The sequence below is a fragment of the Quercus lobata genome, chromosome 3 (assembly GCF_001633185.2).
Source record: "Quercus lobata isolate SW786 chromosome 3, ValleyOak3.0 Primary Assembly, whole genome shotgun sequence".
Taxonomy (NCBI): Eukaryota; Viridiplantae; Streptophyta; class Magnoliopsida; order Fagales; family Fagaceae; genus Quercus; species Quercus lobata.
In genome coordinates this window covers 64,637,046-64,658,036 of record NC_044906.1, presented here as the reverse complement: position 1 = coordinate 64,658,036, position 20,991 = coordinate 64,637,046, and the positions used below count along the sequence as shown (strand labels likewise).

The window sequence follows — 20,991 nt, the reverse complement described above, 5'->3', positions numbered from 1 at the left end:
AGAGAGAGAGAATAAATCTAGCAATGCCACTATTTCTATATGATACTTGCCTCATCACCTACATAGACAAAGATGGGTATAGCTCATATTCGCTTTATCCTTCTATATTTGTTTTAGAAAAAATTACACTAATCTCCTCTAAGATTTGTCATATTTGTACTCGCTACCTCCTCTAATTTGGAATTAAACACTTACCCCACTTACAATACTAGCTATTTACCCGCTACCTCCTCTAGGCTAGATGTGTAACATTATTAACTAACTTAAACAACAATCAAATAGTGGTTAAAAAAACATTTATGCCTATAAAGTACGTAAAATTAAAATTCCACTTATATTCCTTTATCTAAGGGTTATAACTATTGGAGTTGTTAAAAAGATATATTGCGTTCATTTGATTCAATGGCTTAGTTTTAAAAGTAAGCAATCCAAAAGAACCTATTCCAAATAGACACTTGATTAAAATATATGACATTCACATAACTAAGTCATCCTCACTAAATCTAGGAACAAAAAAATAAAAGAGAATATAAGTGGAGATTTGATTATATGTCTCTTTGTTAGCTCTAATTTCTAATAAATTAAGTGACATTTTGAAGTCCTATAAAGTGACATTTAAAGTCCTTCAATAAACTTGGGATGAAATAAAAGGAAAATAACCTTTTTGGGGAGGTTAAATTATAGCCCTTGGATTAAATGGACCTAGGTGAAATTTTAACTTCTATGTTCTTGAGATGTAATCATTCAATGGGAGGGTAAAAAAATAGAATTTTGCATTTTTAATAACTTTCTAACTATTATTTAAACTAGTCGAAATATCTGATTATTTTGAAATGAAATGTAATATATAATTTATTTTAAAAAAATTCAAAAAATTATATATTAGGATTAATAATCTGTAACAAAACATTTTCATTTCATTTTCTTTTTTATATAATTGTTTACCACACAAACAAAGGGCAAGTTTTTTTTTTTTTTTTAAGTAATGAATTTTGTGTTTTCTATAAATAAAAAAATTATATATATTTTTTACTTTATTTTATATTAATATTTTCATCTATTCATATTATGAGCCAATTTGCTAGTGATAGTATATAGTGTGGATTAAAATTTTCCAATTATGACATTTAGAAAAGAATGGGAAAAATAGTTTTTTCCCATTATTAAAAAATTTCAAATTGTGGCATCCTACTTTAATATTATATATCTTTTAAAGTATACAATGTATAATTCTGATCTCTCTTCTTGAATACATTACTTATCTCAATATATCCATAAAAATACATTGAATCAAAACAAACCTATATGAAGATACGTTGCAAAAGAAATTAAATGTCTTATCAATCATCGCTTCGCAAAATGTCATATCAGTCATTGCTTAATAATGATTGATTTGATCGATTAGGAAAATAATTTGTTATATATAATCTATTAAGATTATTTTCTCTACAAAAACTACAAATTTGTCCACCCAAAGAGATTATAATATAAAAAATTATTAGCAAAATCTCATAATTAAGTTTCTATGTGCATCATTATAATAATTGATAATAATAATAACAACAACAACAAAATAATAATGAAAATACAATTGCGAAAGCTAAAATATGTCACTAATCCAATTATTTCCATTTGATTAACCTTTGCTTTTATCTAAATAAGTGGCACTATATATAGAGTATTTCTAATACAATTATTAAGAGTATTTTCCCTACAAAAACTACAATTTTGTTCACCCAAAATGATTTAAAAATAAAAATAATAAATAAATAAATAACTTAGTAAAGTCTCATAGTTTAATATCTAAATGGATCACTAAAAAAATAGAAAAGGAAAAAAAAATTGATCAAGAATTGGAATACCAAAATACCTAAATATGCATAAAAAGTCGATACAACTTTACCAAAAAGAGAAACAAATGTAAAGTGACAATTAAATCAACAATAACAAAAAGAACTATTAGCGGGGAAAAAAAGTATGCATCAAAAGAGACAAATTTGGAGAGAGAAAGAGAGTGAGAGAGAGAGAGTATTGACCTTTTTGCAATGAACAACTTGGAAAGAATAGAGGAAAGAGGTGGAAATAAAGTAAAAGAAATTTATAAGAAAATTAAGTTAGAAGAGTAAGGGTGGAAGCAGATGAAAGGTTCAAAAAAGTAAAACCGTAGAATTTATGAGATGAAGGGTTAGAAGGGTGGAAGTAGATGAAAGGTTCAAAAAAGTGAAACCAAAGAATTTATGAAGATACAAAGGAAATCAAATGAAAATTTTAAAAAGACATGATTGGAGAAGATGAAAATTTGAACAAAGAAGACAATGGTTGAAGAAGATGAAAGGTTAAACAAAGTAAAAAACTAAAAATTGCAAAAAAAATAAAAAATAAAAAAAAGCTGCTAATGACATGGCACAAAATGAGTTTTGTAAAATTTATTTTAAAGCTTCCATTCTTATATAATAGTATAGATAGATATGTATAGACATTGTTTTTGGTTTTAAATTCTTCATTGATTTTATTGCTTAGTTATAAATATCTGAATAAAGTAAATGAATTTATAAATGCAAAGTTATATATAAAGATAAAACTGTCCAAGATGAATGTGTAAAGTCAATTTATTTATATATTTAATACATTCTCAAAAGAAAATTATATATTCTAATATTGTCAACAAAATTTAGGAATAAAAATTAAATAAGAAAAAGAATGATTATGCAGACAATGACGTGACGAATGAGGTGACATAATATGAGCACAAGCAACAATAAATGCTACATTTCAGCTTTTAGATATATATATATACGACATTACAAGTCTAGAGGAGACCAATGTAAATAGCTTTCATTTTAAGGGACTGGTACGTGTCTAATTCCAAACTAAATGCATAGCCAGTGCAATTATGAGAGTTCTCAAGGAAGATCAATGAATTATTCCCTTAATTTTATGATATAAATTGTTGGAAAATGGTGCAAGTTTCTATTCATCTTGCTTCAAACCCAAAACTTATCAAAGTTGTTTCGTCCAAGACATCTTTTTCCCTACTTTGATCATGACAATGTACTTGTCTTCCCTAAAAAATAGGGAAACACACCTTTAAAGTCACCTACTACCATATATGCATCTGTATAACCATCCAAAATTGGTTTAAAGCCACCAAAACCCAAGCACATCATAGAGCTACCTATCAAATACTTGGAAGATTCAAATCACCTCTTCCCGAAATTTGTCATTTCGTGCCAAGATCCTTTATATCAGACGATTCAGACAACTCATTCTTCTAACTTCCATTCATGTTAATATAGTTTCTTATAATCTACATATCATCTACATAAAACAAAAGAATAATAAATTTACCATCAAGTAACCTTTTGATATACATACATTGATCTACATTTATCCTTATATAACCGTGACGAGGCAAACTTCTTTTAGCATAGCCTTGGAGCCTGCTTTAAACGATAGTCTCTTTTTCAACTTGCAAAACATCTTTAACATTTACTCTAAAATAGCAATAATAAAAGGATGAAAATTCTTCTTTTCCCCATAAACCACGACCTTCAACACCACTACTAATGAAAGTATATATCAATACAACAACCATGGCCATAGAAAAAAGAAACTTGGCCTCCGAAGGCTACAAAACTAGCCCCCAAAAAAAAAAAAAAAAAAAAAATTGGACTCTTTCCATGAAAAATATATAACTATAACACAAAAATTGACAACTATTGACGCACAAAAGAAGAAAAAAATGATTGCACCCACTCACAATATATGCACACACAAATAAATGACAAATAACTCAGACATGCACAGACACGTGCACACACACGGCCACAAGCTCACACGCATTAACAAACTTTAACTGGAAGCTGTAGTGCATAAGATACAACGCACACGACGCGAACTTGACTGGGTATCCTCATCATCATCCTCATCATCCGCCACATCACCATTATCATACTCATATTCTACTAAAGGCTCCCGGGAAGTGGCTTCAGACCCTTTCTTGCCACTAACATTAGAGGTCGAATCCATAAGACAAGTCATGTGATAAGCATGACAGCAAAAGAAAGCGATGACTGATACATTTTGTATAGAAAAGGGATCAAAACACATGCAACACCTTCCACCCCCCCTAGTTTTGGACTTGACCTCGGTGGTTCTCATACTTGATTTTTCAATCGCCTGAGAAGCACTACTGTCATTCCGTTTTGCTCGTGCTTCTTCTTCATCATTGCTCAAGTAAATCCCATGTCTTGCCTCTTTGTAGTATTTAACCAAAAGGTTGACACAATCAGCCTGTGTCACAATCACAACAAAATGTCAAGCATTTCAGTGTTTCATTAAATAAAATTAAAAAAATAAATGAATAAATAAAAAGAGAGAAAGAATGATGTGGAGCAGAGTACCTTGAGGATATCATTGCAACCATGTCGAAGAGAAGTTTCAGTCCTGTAGTCAGTAATGATCTTGACCAGACGATCCCTAAGCCTGACAGATGCACGCAAAAAGAGAGAATTTACATACAAGGTTATCAGTGAAGAACTTAATGCTTCAGAACATGTCTCACTGTTACTGATGACAATGCTAGTTCAGCAAAAAGTATCAAATTCCAGTATATTTAGGTGTGTATCTAAGTTATTAACCATATTAACTGTAAAGAAGGACATTTGAAGAGAACTTAACATGCAGAAATAGAGCATTTTACAGCATTTTTTACCCAGGAAAAACATAAGTTTTAATAAGCTGCTCTTCTTTCTTTTTCTTCTTTGTTTCCTTCAGTTTCTTTCAGATGGGGTGAAGGGAGGAGCAGGGTGAAGGGAGGAGGAGCAGCATGAAGATTAGTGTTCTGCATAGTTATTATTCAGTTCTTAAAATTCTAGTTTAAAAAAACCATGACTTTTTTCCTTTTCAAGATAGAAGAGGAAAGCAAGAAGGAACTATTAGCAGAAATTCAGTATCAATCTTTTTTCTTTTTCTTTTTTGAGAAACAATTCAGTATCAATCTGATCATACTAACCGAGGTATCTCCAAGCCATTGGGAACCATATTTACAATATAAAGAGGATCAAGATTTCCAACTGTGTGCTCCAACAACACGCCCACCTGGTAATTAGGTTGAGCAATTTTAGAAGAACTTGCAAGACAGAAATATATATTCAACTATCATACCCATACAAACATTCAGTCGCATATTAGTGTTTGATACATACCATCTCAGGTTTGTTAAGACATTGCTTTATTAATTCTTCCCAAAGGTCGTCATCATGCTGCATAGTCACAAACTCTACAGCCTGCACACAATGATAATTCTTATCTGATCCCACCACCAAACTTCAAAACTAACTGACACAAATAACAATCTCACAGAAGCTGAAAGTACCTCCTCTATATCGCCTAATTTATTTATAATGACAGCCAGGGCTTGCCTTGAATTTCCCATTCTTCCAAGGATGAAGACTTGCTCCCTTAGAAGATCTCTTCTGATACAAGTTTCATATGCCTGAGATATTATTTTAACAAGTTAATGTATACACTTAACAAAATTATTACAATTGATCATTTGTTGACAGCTCAAACCTTTTCAAGAGTATAATGTTGACTACTACGAAGAAAAGGAAGTAGCATCTTTGGATCATAGTCGGCATAAAGCTCCACCTATCACCATAAATAAAAAGGGCAAGAATCTTCAGGTAAGATGTGTGATTCCAAATCAGTTTAAATGCACCAACTAAGAGTTGCAATAACCAGATACAAGGTTAGAACTAGGGAGAAAGACAAAAAAAGGACCCATCAGATGCTATAGTAACTAGATAAGCAATGAACCTTGTAGACAATATCAAGGACAAACCTTATAAGAGAAGTATCCCAACCTAGTTTCCTTAAACACCAACAAATAAATTTCAAAGCAATAACAAAGGATTACAAAGGCAGAGTGATTCATTTGATTGCAACAAAATCATAATTACCACAAAACTAATGAATAAACATAAGGAAGCAGACCAGTTCTTTCTTGCAACAAAATCATAAAGATACCCATACTGTAATCAAGAACACCATATTACAGGTCAAATTTATCAGAAATGCAAGTAAATTGAAACCAGTTTGATCGTCAGATTCATACACCTCAACTTTAATGGAAGACTCATGAGCCATATTTAACATTGTCATAAAATAAACATGTTCATAACATCCAAAGAATCCATAAGGAATCTTTGTTTGTTGAAAATCCTGTAGTGTTCAAGTACTTGAACTCCTTTGGCCGTTTTTAAGGTAAATTATTGTGGAACAGATTAGGTAAAAACTCTAACCAATAATTGGTATCAGCAACTTTTGGCTACTAGCAAGTGCAAATTGCTTTGTGCTTCCATCAGGATCTTGTTAGGCAAATAAGGAATTCAATAAGTTAGGCAAACAAGGAATAATGAAAGGGCTTATCCATGGCATAGAGCTTTGCAAGACAATCTCTCTATGAACTTACTTGACCACACAGTTTTGGTTCCACAACTATGCCCTCAGACAGCTTACTTGACCACAAAATTCCTTAACTAGATGACTTGGCGCTGGTAATAGAAACTCTACTTTCTTTGAGACTGCAACTCAGTGGAGAGGCAAATCATAAACAGTTCATAACTAGTTTCAAGTATTTCTTTAATACTTTCATGAAAACAAAACTCCAACCAAGGAAAATTAATTTTCTTACAGACCCTACATAAAGGTTCAACCAAAAAAGTGATAGCACCCACCAAAGACAACTACTATCATATCTCCACAGACCAACATGTCATAATATGCATATGCAAATAAAAAAGGGAACATGTCATTCAAAATCTCCAACGGGCCGTAAGATTCCCTAAAAATTCATAAAGAAAATGGTAAAATAGACTTATACCCTTGTGCTTATTTGTTGAGGATCCATAGTCAACCTCAAAATTTGGGATGAAGGCTTTGTTGTTGTTGTTGTTGTTGTAGCTTATACCCCCGGTGGCTGGATTCAGTTCTACTGCCTTTCCCTAAACAATTTCCACTTTTTCCTAATCATACCCTTTTCTAGTATCCAGAGGTCAGACCTTAGCACAATGGCAAGTGCCTTTCCCTAAAAGCAACAAGTCACAGGTTCGGGTTTGAGAATCAATCTCTCCAAAACAAATTGAAGGTAAGGCTGCCTGCCATAACCATTCCTAGATCCCGCAAAAAATGGGGGCTTTGGGCACTAGGTACAACCCTCTTCTAGTATCCAATTCTTCTAATCGACCACTCCCATCACTTCTTGTTAAAATCATTAACTAAAATTAATTACATGAGACGCATACCTATCAAAAAAAATTTACATGAGACGCACGTCCCCCACATGTCAACTAATTTTTTTAGTAATTAATGTAAGTAGTTTACCATCAAAACTGTTATTAGAAAAATTAAAAAACTTGGGAATTCAATAAGCGTGGACCAAACCACAGCGGTAGGTGAATTTTACCCTAATGAAAAACCAATGGAAGAAAATGCACATTCTAGTTCAATACTACACGTTAATTGACTCACAAGCATAAATTAAGATGATTCTACAACCAATACTTTTAAACCAATTTGATAAGTATGCACTTAGGTTTATTCGTTCATAGTTTCCATCCTGCAATCAGATTTCAAAGAATCCAAACAATTAAAGATGGAAACTATCATATAACTGTGAACACATTATTCATAACTGAATTAAATATGGATATTGTCACTGAGAAGCACAGAGTTCAAAGGCACGGTTCAGTGTTTACCATACCTGCATATCATGAAAATCCTTTCCAGAATGTGGATTCACTTCAAATAATGAATGGAGATATAGGTGCAGGAAATATCTATTATCACACTTATTGCTGGAATTCAGAAGTTGTGAAACAACATCAGATGGAGTAATCACGTCCTTATTTTGGATCAATAATGGAACTGCATGCTTGCAATCTATCGTCATCAGTTGCACAACCTATACAGGCATAGGTAACACAAAAGGAGTGAGGAATTTTGTAAGAACACCACAAAAACTAGCATGAAAACTAGGACAAAGAAAAGGAAAGAATTCTTCGGTTTTCCTTTTTAAGTATTTTGCAGAATGTGTTCCCAACCAAGATACCAGGGATAAAGCTCAATTGAGTTCAATTTTGTTGTGAGGTATGTGTATCATAGGATGAAAACAACAATCAGATTAATGATATATAGTAGACCCTGTGAGCATTTATACTTAAGATTTGGCCATCCTATCAAAAAAAAGATTTGGCCATTCTGTGGTTTATGACACTGCTAGCTTTGTCAATGCTAAGCTAGCTAGTGTTTTATGAGATTAAATTACTTATTTTAAATAATAATTTTAAATAAAGGAAGAAGAAGCTAGTGTTTTATGTGATAAAGCTTGGCGTTGGAAGCCTGCAAGGTATGATGATCTTGTGAGTATTCAAAGAAAACTGAGTTGGGGGAATTTGACAAAGCTATATGGGTCTCATCCACTTCAGACTCATTCTCATGTGCTGAGGCTTGTGATCTGATTGGACAGAAGACCCAAGTGGTTAAATGGTGGAAGGTTTTTTGGTTCCCAAAGTACATTCCAAGACATTCCTTTGTATGCTGGCTGGCAATAGAAAACAGATTAATGATCAAGGATAGGTTAGATGGGGAATTAGTTGTGATATGGTGTGTGTATTTTCCAGATCCATTATAGAGAGTAGAAACCATCTATCTTTGAGTGCTCCTTTTCTAGAAGGGTGTGGAAAGTGATTATGGGGTTCTCCCTCAAGGAAACCTGATTGATAACAGGGATAGTCTTATATCCTGGGCTGCAGAGAATTGGAAAAACAAGTTGAGTTCATATTGCTGCAGCTTGGCCTTGGAGCTGCTGTTTACAACATTTGGAGGCTTTGAAATGCTATTTTGCATCATGGGAATGTGTCTGAGGAACAACTAATTGGAACCATTAGGAAGCAAGTGAAAGCAAGGATTAAAGGTGCTGGATTTTACCCTTGGTTCTGCCATCAACAAGGAGGTCTGTTGCAGATGAGGCATTTCCTCTTCAATTTTCAAGCAAGTATTCTAATAGTGGTTTGATTTGTATTGTTGTTTTTGCCGGTCTTGGCAGAACTCTATGATGTGGTTCATTTAGGCTCTTGTTAGCTTTGTGGTTTGGTTTGTGCTGTGTTTTCTGCTCTGTCAAAACTGTTGGCTGTGGTTCGGTCAGGCTCTGTATTTTATAAGTAAGAATTATTTTATTAAAGAGAAACTACTTCATGTACGAAGGACACAAAGAAGCCTAAAAATAACAAGAAGAAAGAAGTACATTAAAAAATAAACGATGCAATAGAATGGCTAGTTGTAAAACCTAGAGCGTAAGATCACTCATATAAGGAACTAGTGAAGGTTGCTAACAACTGAATCCCCGTACTTTTCGCATCTTCAAAAGTGCGCCAATTTGCATTCCCTCCATATAGTCCACATAAAAAGTAATGGAACAAATTTCCAAATATCTGACAAATGCTAATCCAACCCAATTTCACTAACCAAACATAAGATTGATGACCCTTGTGCTGTTGTAGTTCAAATTGGGCTCTTTAGCCTTTGTTGTATATTGTGATGTTCCCAGTGTGTTTTTCAATTATCTCTTGATTATTGGAATAAATAAATAAATAAGATATATAGGCCTTGATACATTGTTTCTGAAATTTTAGAGGTTGACCTCACATTTATGCAAAAAATACATTGAATAATCATCAAAGGACTTGAACACTTAGAAAATGCTTAAACAAAGGAACCCATATAAGGCTTGTAACACTAAGTATTGCACCCGATTTTGCATTTACATACCTTCTCTTGAATTGCATCTTGCAAGTTATGTTTTTCTATGAAGTCAAATACTTCTGGCTTCATGAGCTGAAAAATTAAAGCCAAAAAAAGAGCATCCAAATTGATGTTAGAAACAAAATAGAGATGTGAAAGCTTCTTTTCCTAAGCATTTAACGTAGACATTTTGTCAAATATGGATTTATGTAATTTTAAATTATGTTTGTAACAACTCTAGTACAATCCCTGTGTACATGGATTGTGTTGTACATAGTTTTCTAATTATTTTCATAAAAATAAAATTATAAATGAATAAATAATTTTTTTTTAAAAAGAGTATTTTATCTAATATATGAAATAAGGTTGCTGGCTGCTCGGCAAGAATCTCCCACGAGTATCAGTAATACTTACATCAGCATAGATAGAAAAAGCTTTCTCATATTGCCCATCTATTACATACAACTCCGCTAGTGCCTGACAGAGAAAGAGAATGCCTAAATAATAATATGTAGTTATCAAGAATATAGAATAGAAAATGCTATCATGAGGTTCCAAATTATGTGAATGTGTATGCATGTTTTTCTGACAAACCTCTTTGAGCGCATCAGTCATGGATGAAGTATTAAGCTGAGGTTCTATGGCCGAAATAACAGGCAATGCAGAATAAATCACATGTGGCCACGATTTGACTGTTGACAAGAGTTCCTTATGGAAAGAAGAATTTGTAGCCAAAGCTACAAGAGCAACCTGTAGCCAAAAGGCAACAAGAGGCCTTGAATCCCAAGTTGGCACATTAGAAAAGAGATTAAATATATTTAGGCACCCTGTTTTGTCCTAACAAACCTCATAAGCAGTATCACGCAGTCTCGGGTTATCTGTTGGCATATATGGAACCAGCACAGGAAGCTGACGAAGATGAGCAAAGTGGAAAACCCATCTGTGGAAGGTAGCCCACTGCCAGTTATTTATAGAAAGTGCACCAGAAAGTAATAAAAAAAGATAGATGCTACCTCTCCCATGCTGAAGCGGATCCTCGCAGCAATTTGGGACACAAAGATGCAGCTTCGGCATACTTCCTTTCCACAATCAAATGATCAAGGTATCTAGATCCCACCTGCATGTAGTGGCCAAATTGATCAAACCATGCCATGAAGTATATATGGTAAATTAAAATTATTAATGTTAAGACAATAAGGTAATCAACTACAAAATACTTTTTTTTTAATCGGTAGTAATCAACTACAAAATACTATTCTACCATTTCTCACAATAATGTAACGTAGTCACATACAAGGTCACTGACTAGCCATTTACCAAAGTGCTTACCCAATGTGTAACCAAAACTAGTAGCTTGTGATTCAATATGGGCATCATTGAATAATCTTAATTTAGATGTTTTTTTTGGTATCACTGATGGGGAGAAATGTCATAGGGCAGATTTGAGGTCCCAGGTGGAGCATCTTCTTTCCTTGGAAGAAATTTCTTGGAGACAAAAATCTAGGATGTTATGTATCAAGGAAGGGGATAATAACACCAAGTTTTTTCACAAAATGGCTAACTCCCATAGAAGGTTTAATCATCTGAGGACCTTGGCAGTGGATGGGGTGGTTTTTGAGGAGGAATCCGAGGTAAATAATCAAATAGTACAATTTTATAAAAATTTGTACAAGGAGACTGAGGGGTGGAGGCCTTTTGTGGAGGGTTTGGAATTTGATCGTATTGGGTATATGGAGAGGGTTTGGCTTGAAAGGAAGTTTGAGAGTGAGGAGATTCTTCAAGTTGTTAGTGACTTGGAAAGGGACACAGCTCCAGGTCCGGATGGGTTTACTATAGCGTTTTATCATCATTGTTGGAAAGTAGTGGAGAAAGAAGTCCTAGCGGTCTTTGAAGAGTTTTTTCTTCATTGTAAGTTTGAAAAATCCCTTAATGCTACCTTCCTTGCATTAATTCCTAAAAAGAATGATGCCTCTAATATTAGAGATTTCCGCCCTATTAGCTTGGTGGGGAGTGTGTATAAAATCTTGGCTAAGGTTTTGGCAAATCGTTTAAGAGTGGTTTTAGATCAGTTGATCTCTGAGACTCAGAATAGCTTTGTGGGTGGGAGACAAATCCTTGACTCGGTTCTTAATGCGAATGAGTGTGTGAATAGCCGAGGGAAGAGTAGGGTTCCTGGAGTCATTTGTAAACTTGATATTGAGAAAGCCTACGATCATGTGAATTAGGAGGCTTTGCTGTATTTGTTGAACAAAATGAACTTTGGAGTGAAGTGTTGTAAGTGGATCCGTACTTGTATTTCCATAGTTCAGTTCTCTGTTCTGATTAATGGGTCTCTAGCTGATTTCTTTGGTAGCTCAAGGGGTTTAAGACAAAGGGATCCGTTATCTCCTATGCTGTTTTTAATCATGATGGAGGTGTTTAGTATGATGTTGAGAAGAGTGGAGGGAGCTGGTTTGATCCATGGTTTTAAAGTTGAGGGTAAGAGGGGTGGTGGGGAATGTGTTTCACACCTGTTGTTTGCAGACGATACTATCCTATTTTGTGATGCAGATGTAGAGCAAATTCTTCATATTCGATTGTTGTTACTTAGTTTTCAGTCGGTAACAAGTTTGAAGGTCAATGTGCACAAGAGTGAAATGGTTCCAATAGGGGAGGTTGTTGATGTGCATGTACTGGCTGAAATTTTGGGCTGCAGAGTTGGATCTTTGCCTATGTCTTATCTTGGTATGCCGTTGGGGGCTTCACATAATTCCCCTTCAATTTGGAATCCAATTTTGGAAAAAATGGAGTGGAAATTAGCCGGGTGGAAGAAGTTGTACTTGTCTAAGGGGGGTCGATTGATGTTACTCAAGAGTACGTTATCTTGTCTTCCTACTTATTTTCTATCGTTATTCACCATTCCTACTCGTGGCTAATAAAATTGAAAAGTTGCAAAGGGACTTTCTTTGGGGTGACAGTAAGACCCATCTAGTAGGATGGGATAAAGTTTGTGCGCCTATAGCAAATGGCGGCTTGGGAATAAGGAAACTTACTACTTTCAATAAGGCCTTATTGGGGAAATGGTTATGGCGGTTTGGAAAGGAGGAGGATCGGTTATGGAGGAGGGTGGTAGCTTCAAAATTTGGGGAAGATTGGGGAAGATGGACCTCAAAGCTGGGTAGGGGAGTTCATGGGTGTGGTTTGTGGAGAGGTATTCGCATGGGATGGAAGGATTTCAGAAAAAATTGCCAGTTTGTTGTTGGGATGGGGAATAGAGTGAGGTTTTGGCAAGATGGTTGGTATGGGGATCAACCTTTACAATTGGCTTTCCCAAGGTTGTATGGTATTGCCATTGATAAGGAGGTTATCGTAGAAGCTTCTTTGTCTAGGCAGGGGGCAGAGGAGAGAAGAATTTGGGATGTTCATTTTATTAGAGAATTTTTTGATTGGGAATTGGATGAAGGGCTGCATTTCCTTCGTTTTTTGGGAGCTAATACTCCTCCAATGGATGTTGGAGACCGGATGAGATGGAAGTTGAAGCCTAATGGGGAATTTGACATCCGGTCATTTTATAATAAATTAAGGGATTCTCCCTCAATTGTCTTTCCTTGGAAAGCTATATGGAGAACAAAGTCCCCTAGGCGAGTTTCTTTCTTTGTTTGGTGTGCAGCTTGAAATAAGATCCTAACGGGTGATAACTTGAGATTGAGGAGATTGGATTTTGTGAACTGGTGCATTATGTGCCGTCATTGTGGAGAGACGGTAGACCACTTACTTCTTCATTGTGAGATGGCTTATCGGTTATGGACCTTTGTCTTTATAACTTTTGGCTTGTCTTGGATTATTCCTAGATCGATTCCAGATTTGCTTTTTGGCCGGTGGAATTAGTTAGGGAAGCACTCGTCTTAGATTTGGAATTTAGTTCCGTTGGGCATCCTATGGTGTGTTTGGAAGGAGCGGAATCGGCAGACTTTTGAAGATTTGGATAGCACCGGTGATCAGTTGCTTGCTTCTTTTAGTGGGACTCTTTTTGATTGGTCTAGGGCATGGGGACTCGCGACTAGTGACTCTCTCCCTTCTTTTCTTAGCTCCCTTTCTCTTTCTCTTTTGTAATTTTCCTGTTGTTTGGTTTTCTTTTTTGTTTTTGTTCTGTTTTCTTCTTGTTGTATTTTCTAGGTTTGCTCTATGTTCTTCATGCATAGAGTAGCCTTTCGTTTATATATCATTCTTACTTATCAAAAAAAAAAAAAAAATTTTGAGGGGAGGGGGGGGGGGGGGGGGTGGGGTAGGAAGAGATATGCTTACCCTTAAAAAACTAATGAATATTAACAGCCAGTGATTCCAATTCCATATACAAGGCAAATGATTTTTTTTTTTTTTTTTATAGTTAATAGAGATTTTATTGATTAAAAAGTACATCATGTTCACGATGATGAACACTCTGTACTTGAAACAAATACAACAACAAATTAAAAAGAAACACTAACAGATTCTAAGAATTCAAAAATGGAAGTACAACGTGTATAGCCCCTAATACGAGACCACTCAAACAAAGTCCCAACTAGCAAAGACTTCAAAAAATCTAAAGGTCTCTCAAAATCTTCAAAAGTACAGGTATTGTGCTCCCACCAAATTAACCACATCAGACAAGCTAGTACCATATTCCAAATATTTGTAAACTGTTTTCCCAAACAATTCCTCCATGCAAAAGTAAAGAGGCAACCTCCTTTAGCATCACCCACTGAATCCCAAACATCAAAAAACTTCACTCCACAAAGCATGAGCAAACTTACAATGAAGCAAAAGATGATCTACAGTTTCCCCTTCACATCGACACAAGCAACACCAATTAACTAGGGACAATTCCCTCTTAACAAGATTATTAATGGTAAGAATCCTATCCCAAGCTATTGTCCATAAAAAAAATAAATAAATAAATAAAAAAAAAAAAAGACACTCTTTTAGGTGCTACACACCAAATACACTTTCAAGAGAAAGACACATTAACAGGACCAAACAAAGAATTATAATAAGAGTGAATATCAAAAACCCCTTTCCGAGACAATTTCCAACTCAAAATGATCATCAACCTCACCATTACATCTACAGGCACATCACATTCGGCAACAGGAAAAATCATTCAACCTAAATACTGCAAAAATACACAAACCCCTTCCCTCACTGCCTGTACTATGTTTATAAATAGTCCACCCTATTGGCGCTGCCAATATGCTAGAATTGCATTTGTTGAACAATTAAGATAAAGTCATAAAACATCTTATTAACCTAGCTAATGAGCTCTAACTCAAATGGCATCTCCTCCCCTTGTAAGAGCAAGGTGTGAGTTCGCAAGTGAACCACCAGGTGTGTGTGTGTGTGTAATTACCAAAAACAGAACTCTAATTAACCTTAATAGGCATGCTCTTGAATGTTAGTAAAGTATTGTGTGAGATTGGGGGTTTAATACCCATAGGGTGCATGTGTTTTATTTTAATTAATTAAAAAAAAAAACTTTCATTAACTTTTGTGAGCATGCATCTTGAATTATAGCAATCTTATGTCATGTCACCAACCAAACAAATAAATTTTGCATTGCCTACAAAAGTTAACAACTTAGATATTAAAAAATAATGGAAAACAAAAAGAAAAAGAGAAAGAGAATCATAGGCACCCCCAAGTAGTGAACACAGGACATTCATTTCATGTTTCATGTAAATAATAGTAAAAAAAATAAAATAAATTGAAGCAGGACAAACTTTAGTACCTCATCCAGGAGTTCACTCCGTCCCTGACCAGCTTCAACTGCTGCCAAAGCTTTTTCATGCCAGCCATGTTGAAGAAGCCAAGCAATATGATCTTCTGCATCCCTAACAAAAATCATAAATGCATGTAAGTCTCCAAAACAAATATATTTTCAAAATAGGTTTTTTTTTTTTGATAAGTAATAAAGATTTATTGATATCAAAAAAAAAAGACAAGTACGCAGGGAATATAATTAGCTTAAAGAAAAACTAGCCTATATAATTTTTTTTAAAGCCCTATGATGTCAGTTGTAAGTGAAAAAGCTCTATGATGTCATACCCATTAATCAACATAGTTATAGGCTAATTTTACTTTAATTTGTCAGGATCACTGAATAAATACTAACATCAAGCCTGATTAATAATGTTGCAGAGAAACATTATCGCATTTTTCATTCTACAAAGGAGCTATGAAATAAGAGACAATCATACTAACCTAGGTTTTGCAATAACTACATCCTTTGGGGACACAATATAGTACAGTGGTTCATCACCTGCAGCCCACTGACCACCAGCATAGCTGCTACCTACATTGGCACAAAAAAGTATTACAATGATTTATATATTAAAAACCTGACATACATAAAGCATGAACTTCAATAACAAATAAATCAACCTGAGAATGGAGCATGAGCAAGGGAATAGTCTTTTGCCTTGTAATGCTCAAAGCCATGTACAGGTAGGGCATCAGTTGAAAGCTCATCATTATTCCATGATACAATACGTACTTCTGGTCTCTGTGCATTTCCCTGCTTAAATAACATTTTCCCAAGTCAGAAACAATGAGCAAAGAATAAATATATATCAGAACAGAATAACAGGAAGGGTAAACCAAAGAAGTTTGGATGAGAACCACCATAAATTAACAATAACAAAACCTTCCTGCAAAGGGAATTTACAACATATAATTAGAATCTGCTCTTACTGTCATAATATTCAGAAGAGGAATAAAATTAAAACAAAGAAGGGGGTGGGGGGGAGGGGGAAGTAAAGCCTCTATTCCTGTATTCCATGGAAAAATTACTAGGAATACCATGTTATAAAAGAGGAGTGAATGTGTGCCAAAACATTATAACTTAAAATTTTGGTCAAAGAAAATACAATTTAAAATGTTCAAGTCAAAAATAATATCATATATCATTACCATAAAAAAAGTGGGGTTCAAGAATTGGTAAATAAATTGTACGAGTTAAAAAATATAAATAAATAAAAAGAAGAAGAACACCATGGGTGGCCCAGATTCATTGCAAAATTTATTCTATGAACATCTCTCCTTTAGGAGTGGTTTTAAAGAGAAGGCACACCCTTAAAATTTATAAAATAATAATTTTTCAGCTTCAACTTTTAGTCTACTGCGTGCAAAGTTAGGAATAGAACACCAATGTATTTCATAAAAGGCAAGGGTGAAAGTACCTGCCGTGATGGAATGGTGCTACTAAATTCCTTCTCCCCATCTTCTTCCCCCAGAATATAAGCTAGAACAACCAAAGAATCACCAAAAGGAGCAACTCCTGAAATGAAATAGCTAGTTTGGAAAGATGCCACTATATCCACCTTGTTCGCACTTGACATCGGAACATGCTTATATGTCCCATTAGTTGCTCTATTCTGATTTGTTCTTATTGATGCAATTTTTACAGAAGTTCCCCAGCCAATGACCAAGAGAGCATCATCCTGAATGTGATGAGACAAGCAAAGGAAAAATTTTAGAAAACAGCAAAGCACTCATGTTGATGGCATGATGCAGAGGAAATATATGTGTGTGTTGGTGTTCTCCATGTACAAGCTACTGCTGCAAGCCTGAAACAACTGCACTAGTACTTGCATAATCCATAAGCATGCCCCCATTCTGCAGCCATGTTAATCATTGACAAACCTGCCAAACTAAGTGAGGAAGCAAAAGCTCGGGACGTGGGCTTCCTCTTGGTCTTTCGATAAATGTTATACGCTGATCATTGGCAGTATCATAAACTTTCACACCTGCATCATTGGCCCAAGCAACGAGACTTGTTCTCCACTTTACTACATGAATTGGACCTTCACCAGAATGCAAGACCTAGAAAACAGATAAATTTTTTAGTTTCAAGAAACCAAAAGGCATTAGGTATTTTGCACATCTTATTGGTTAGTTGACTAGTACAAACCTGGTCGCGATAGCCAAACCATTTCTTAGTATTATAATATAAATGACCTGCTAAACCACCAGTTACAAATCTCCTTGACATTTTTCTTGAGTAATCTGGGTCCAGTGCAATAGCCTTCATTGGACGATGATACTCAAACTTCAGTTTCTCATCAGTGAAAAGGCTGTTTATTACAACAGACCCATCATCAGAACAGCTTCCTACATATTCACCTTCTATGTCAAAGCTAAGGTCATTGACGGCAGCAGTATGGGCAGGGAACTCCTTAACCTGGAAAGAATAAAACGAACTACATATTTCAAACCTAAAGCATGTCATTTAAAGCCTAGAACAAATAATCCACTGCAACCATCAATCAGCCGAAGCCAGGATACTAAGTGTGGTTAATGCAAAACACTAGCCTCAACTTCATGATGAAAAACTTGGAGCTCTTATATACAATTAGCTGGTAGAAAAAATTTGAACCGATGATACTAATGACATATTCTTTGGACAGTTCAATGTATTGGGAAAAAAAAAATATATATATATATATATATTTTTTTTTTTTGGGTGAATAATGTATTGTAAAAAATTACATAAATGGTTCTGATTTTTTTTATAAGCTGGTTTTAATTTTAGAAATCTAGGAACAATAAATGAATTTTTAAATTCAACCTCTAAAAGAGGTTTTCCTGGTTTTGTATGATGTTTATACTGATCTCCACTCAGACATTATGATATATATATCTTATTTTCTTTTCTCTTCTCTTCGGTTCTTCGTTTCAATGAGCTTATATTTGGGGGTGTTTGAATTGTATTTCAATTTCTAAATTCTTACTTTCCCTTCCTCTTAGTTCTTGATTTGGTTGTATTTGTTCCTTGTAAAGAGTGTTCACCATCGTAACAAATCAAAATTGAAAAAAAAATTCAGACCTAACAAGCTCCAAATTCAAGCAAAAAAAGCCAATTTCACGCTTTTATTTTCACAAAGAAAGAAATAGGGAGAGAGAGAAAAATCTCAAAGGTAGGATCACCTGGTTGCCAAGAAAATCGAGGATATGAACGGTGCCGCCGTGCGTCCCAAGGGCGATCATGCGCTCCGCGACGGCGATACACGACGCCGTATCGCTGGCGAGAAGCGTAGGTATACTCCCTCCCATTCTCTGGTACTTGAGCCTCGGCTCCTCTTCCTCCTCTTCCTCTTCTTCTTCTTCTCCAGCTGCTTCTTCCTCTTCTTCTTCTTCTTCTTCTTCGTCGTCGTCTTCTTCTTCTCTCTCATCGTCTCCTTCGACGCCGTTCTCTGAGGGAATCGGTGCCATTTGAATCGTTAGTCTTGATGTCTTCGTTTCGTTTCCGAGAAAAAAAGGAAGAAGAGAAAAATTTGATGAGAGCGCGTGAGATCTCTGTTTGGGTCTTTTCAGAGGGGGCTTTCCGGTTGAAGCTGAATTGTGCTGATATTTTGTTTCCTTTACCCCGTTCAAAACAGTTCCTTTTTTTCCTTACAGTTAAAGAGTTTTTTGGCTATCTATGTATTTATTTGCAAGAGAACAAGGGAGTAATGACGATGTAGGATGCCACCTGTACTGCTTTTTCACTGGCTTTTCTTCCTTTTTTATTTCTTTCTTTGTGGAAATTGTAATGCCACAGTTTTTGTTGCAGGTTGGTACTGAAAAATCACCATCATGGTATGTCAAAGTTTTATTTTAAATGGCTGGGATTGAAACATGTGATAAAGACGTAAATATGAAATTGGAATATATGTTTAAGACTTAAATCTTCTTGCTGAAAAAAAAAAAAAAATTAAGAAAAGAAAAGAATTATGTTGAAAAATGTTGTTATTGAGAGAGACTTTAATGGGTGTGAGTTGTGAATGTGAGTGTTATTTTATTTTATTTTTTTTTTTGGGGGGATAAAATGAAAATATTGTGACTTGTGAGTTTGTGATATTGTATGATTTGGATGGAATTTATTTTACTTTTGGAATGTGATAATTTGGAGTTAGGGACCATCTTGTTTCCTTAGACATTGCCTTCTTTTGTGGGGTTGAGCATTATTGGTACGATGATTATTCTATATCTAAAGAAGAGGACATGAATCAACTTGGCAATGAATCTTTGATGGAAATATTGAGATAGCTCAGAAAGGAGATAAAGTGAGAGATCGTTAATAAATTGACCCTCATAAATATATATAGTAATATTTAGAGTTTAAATCTTCATATATGGCAAACTGAACTAGGAATTTCAAATATATATATATATATATATCCAAAAAAAAAAAAAAAAAGAACCAGGCATTTCTTTACTCAAAAAAAAAAAAACTAGGCATTTCAAGACCCAAAATGAAAAATGAATTTTTTTTTTTTTTTTGGTTATTTCTAGATTATCAAGAATTTATTGAAATGAAGACTTTGGGTCTAGTCATCTTAGCCATCTCCATCTTGACAAGCAAAAACCCAGCTAAAGAGAAAAGATATGGGGATTGGTCTAGAGTAATTATTACACTCCAAGGAGCTAAATTGTGGATACAAAAATTTATAGATTTAGGCCACAATAATTCCCTTATATGTATCGGATTTGGCTTGGTTCAAGTGCTTTTATGCACTAAACTTATCAAAGTTATTACGTATCCACTTTTGACCACATTTCATGATTTTAACAGGTTCAATACACAAAACTCACATGTAATGCTATATATGTGTGTGTATGTCATGATCAAGTTACACTTAATATAACTCTAAGTAATATTAACATTACACTACCTTAGAACTTTTTATTTGATTAAAATTTTGAAAATCCTACTTCTTTTTTTTGAGGTATGAAAATCCTACTATTTGATTACATGTTCTCTATACTATTAACATGTATTAGGGGTGTTTGACCCAACCCGTGAACACGACACGAACCCGACACGGGTTTTTTCGGGTTAGGGTTGGGTTTTAATGGGTTTGAGTTATAAACGGGTTGACTCGAAAGCGACACGATAAGAAACGTGTTATAAGTAGGTCAACCCGCATAATCCGCAATAGACACGTTTGACACGTCAGTTTATTTGTGTCAACCCGAAATGATCCACTTAACAAAACCCGTTTAACTCGTATAATAAATAAATATTTATTTTATTTTAGATTTGTCAAATAACTTTTATATCCAACATATATTTTAAATTTAAAAAGAAAAATGAGTAATTACAAAAATTTACAAGGGATATAATTGAAAATTGAAACTTTACAGACCCTAGAACTACTAATACTTTTTTTTTTTTTTTTGGCATAGAACTTG

The 20,991-nt window shown here is 34.6% G+C and overlaps 1 protein-coding gene across 2 annotated transcripts; it reads right to left on the bottom strand.

Moving 5' to 3' along the window:
• Positions 1-3,509: 3,509 nt before the first annotated feature.
• LOC115982844 (vacuolar protein sorting-associated protein 41 homolog) lies at positions 3,510-19,231 on the bottom strand. Of its 2 annotated transcripts, none has more exons than XM_031105563.1 (19): positions 18,745-19,229; positions 17,729-17,998; positions 17,461-17,640; positions 16,998-17,258; positions 16,201-16,333; positions 16,021-16,111; positions 15,548-15,650; positions 10,818-10,921; positions 10,651-10,744; positions 10,399-10,554; positions 10,219-10,281; positions 9,832-9,897; positions 7,766-7,966; positions 5,575-5,652; positions 5,378-5,497; positions 5,208-5,288; positions 5,015-5,100; positions 4,404-4,485; positions 3,510-4,293 (listed from the first exon to the last, which is right to left on the bottom strand). In XM_031105563.1, the coding sequence occupies exons 1-19, from the start codon at positions 19,027-19,029 to the stop codon at positions 3,853-3,855; spliced, it is 2,895 nt and encodes a 964-aa protein (XP_030961423.1). In that variant the 5' UTR covers positions 19,030-19,229; the 3' UTR covers positions 3,510-3,852. The 2 variants fall into 2 exon arrangements, 1 of the variants encoding a protein (XP_030961423.1); XR_004089752.1 differs by lacking the exon at positions 3,510-4,293 and adding an exon at positions 4,715-4,843 and having other exon boundaries at positions 4,403-4,485; positions 18,745-19,231.
• Positions 19,232-20,991: the final 1,760 nt, after the last annotated feature.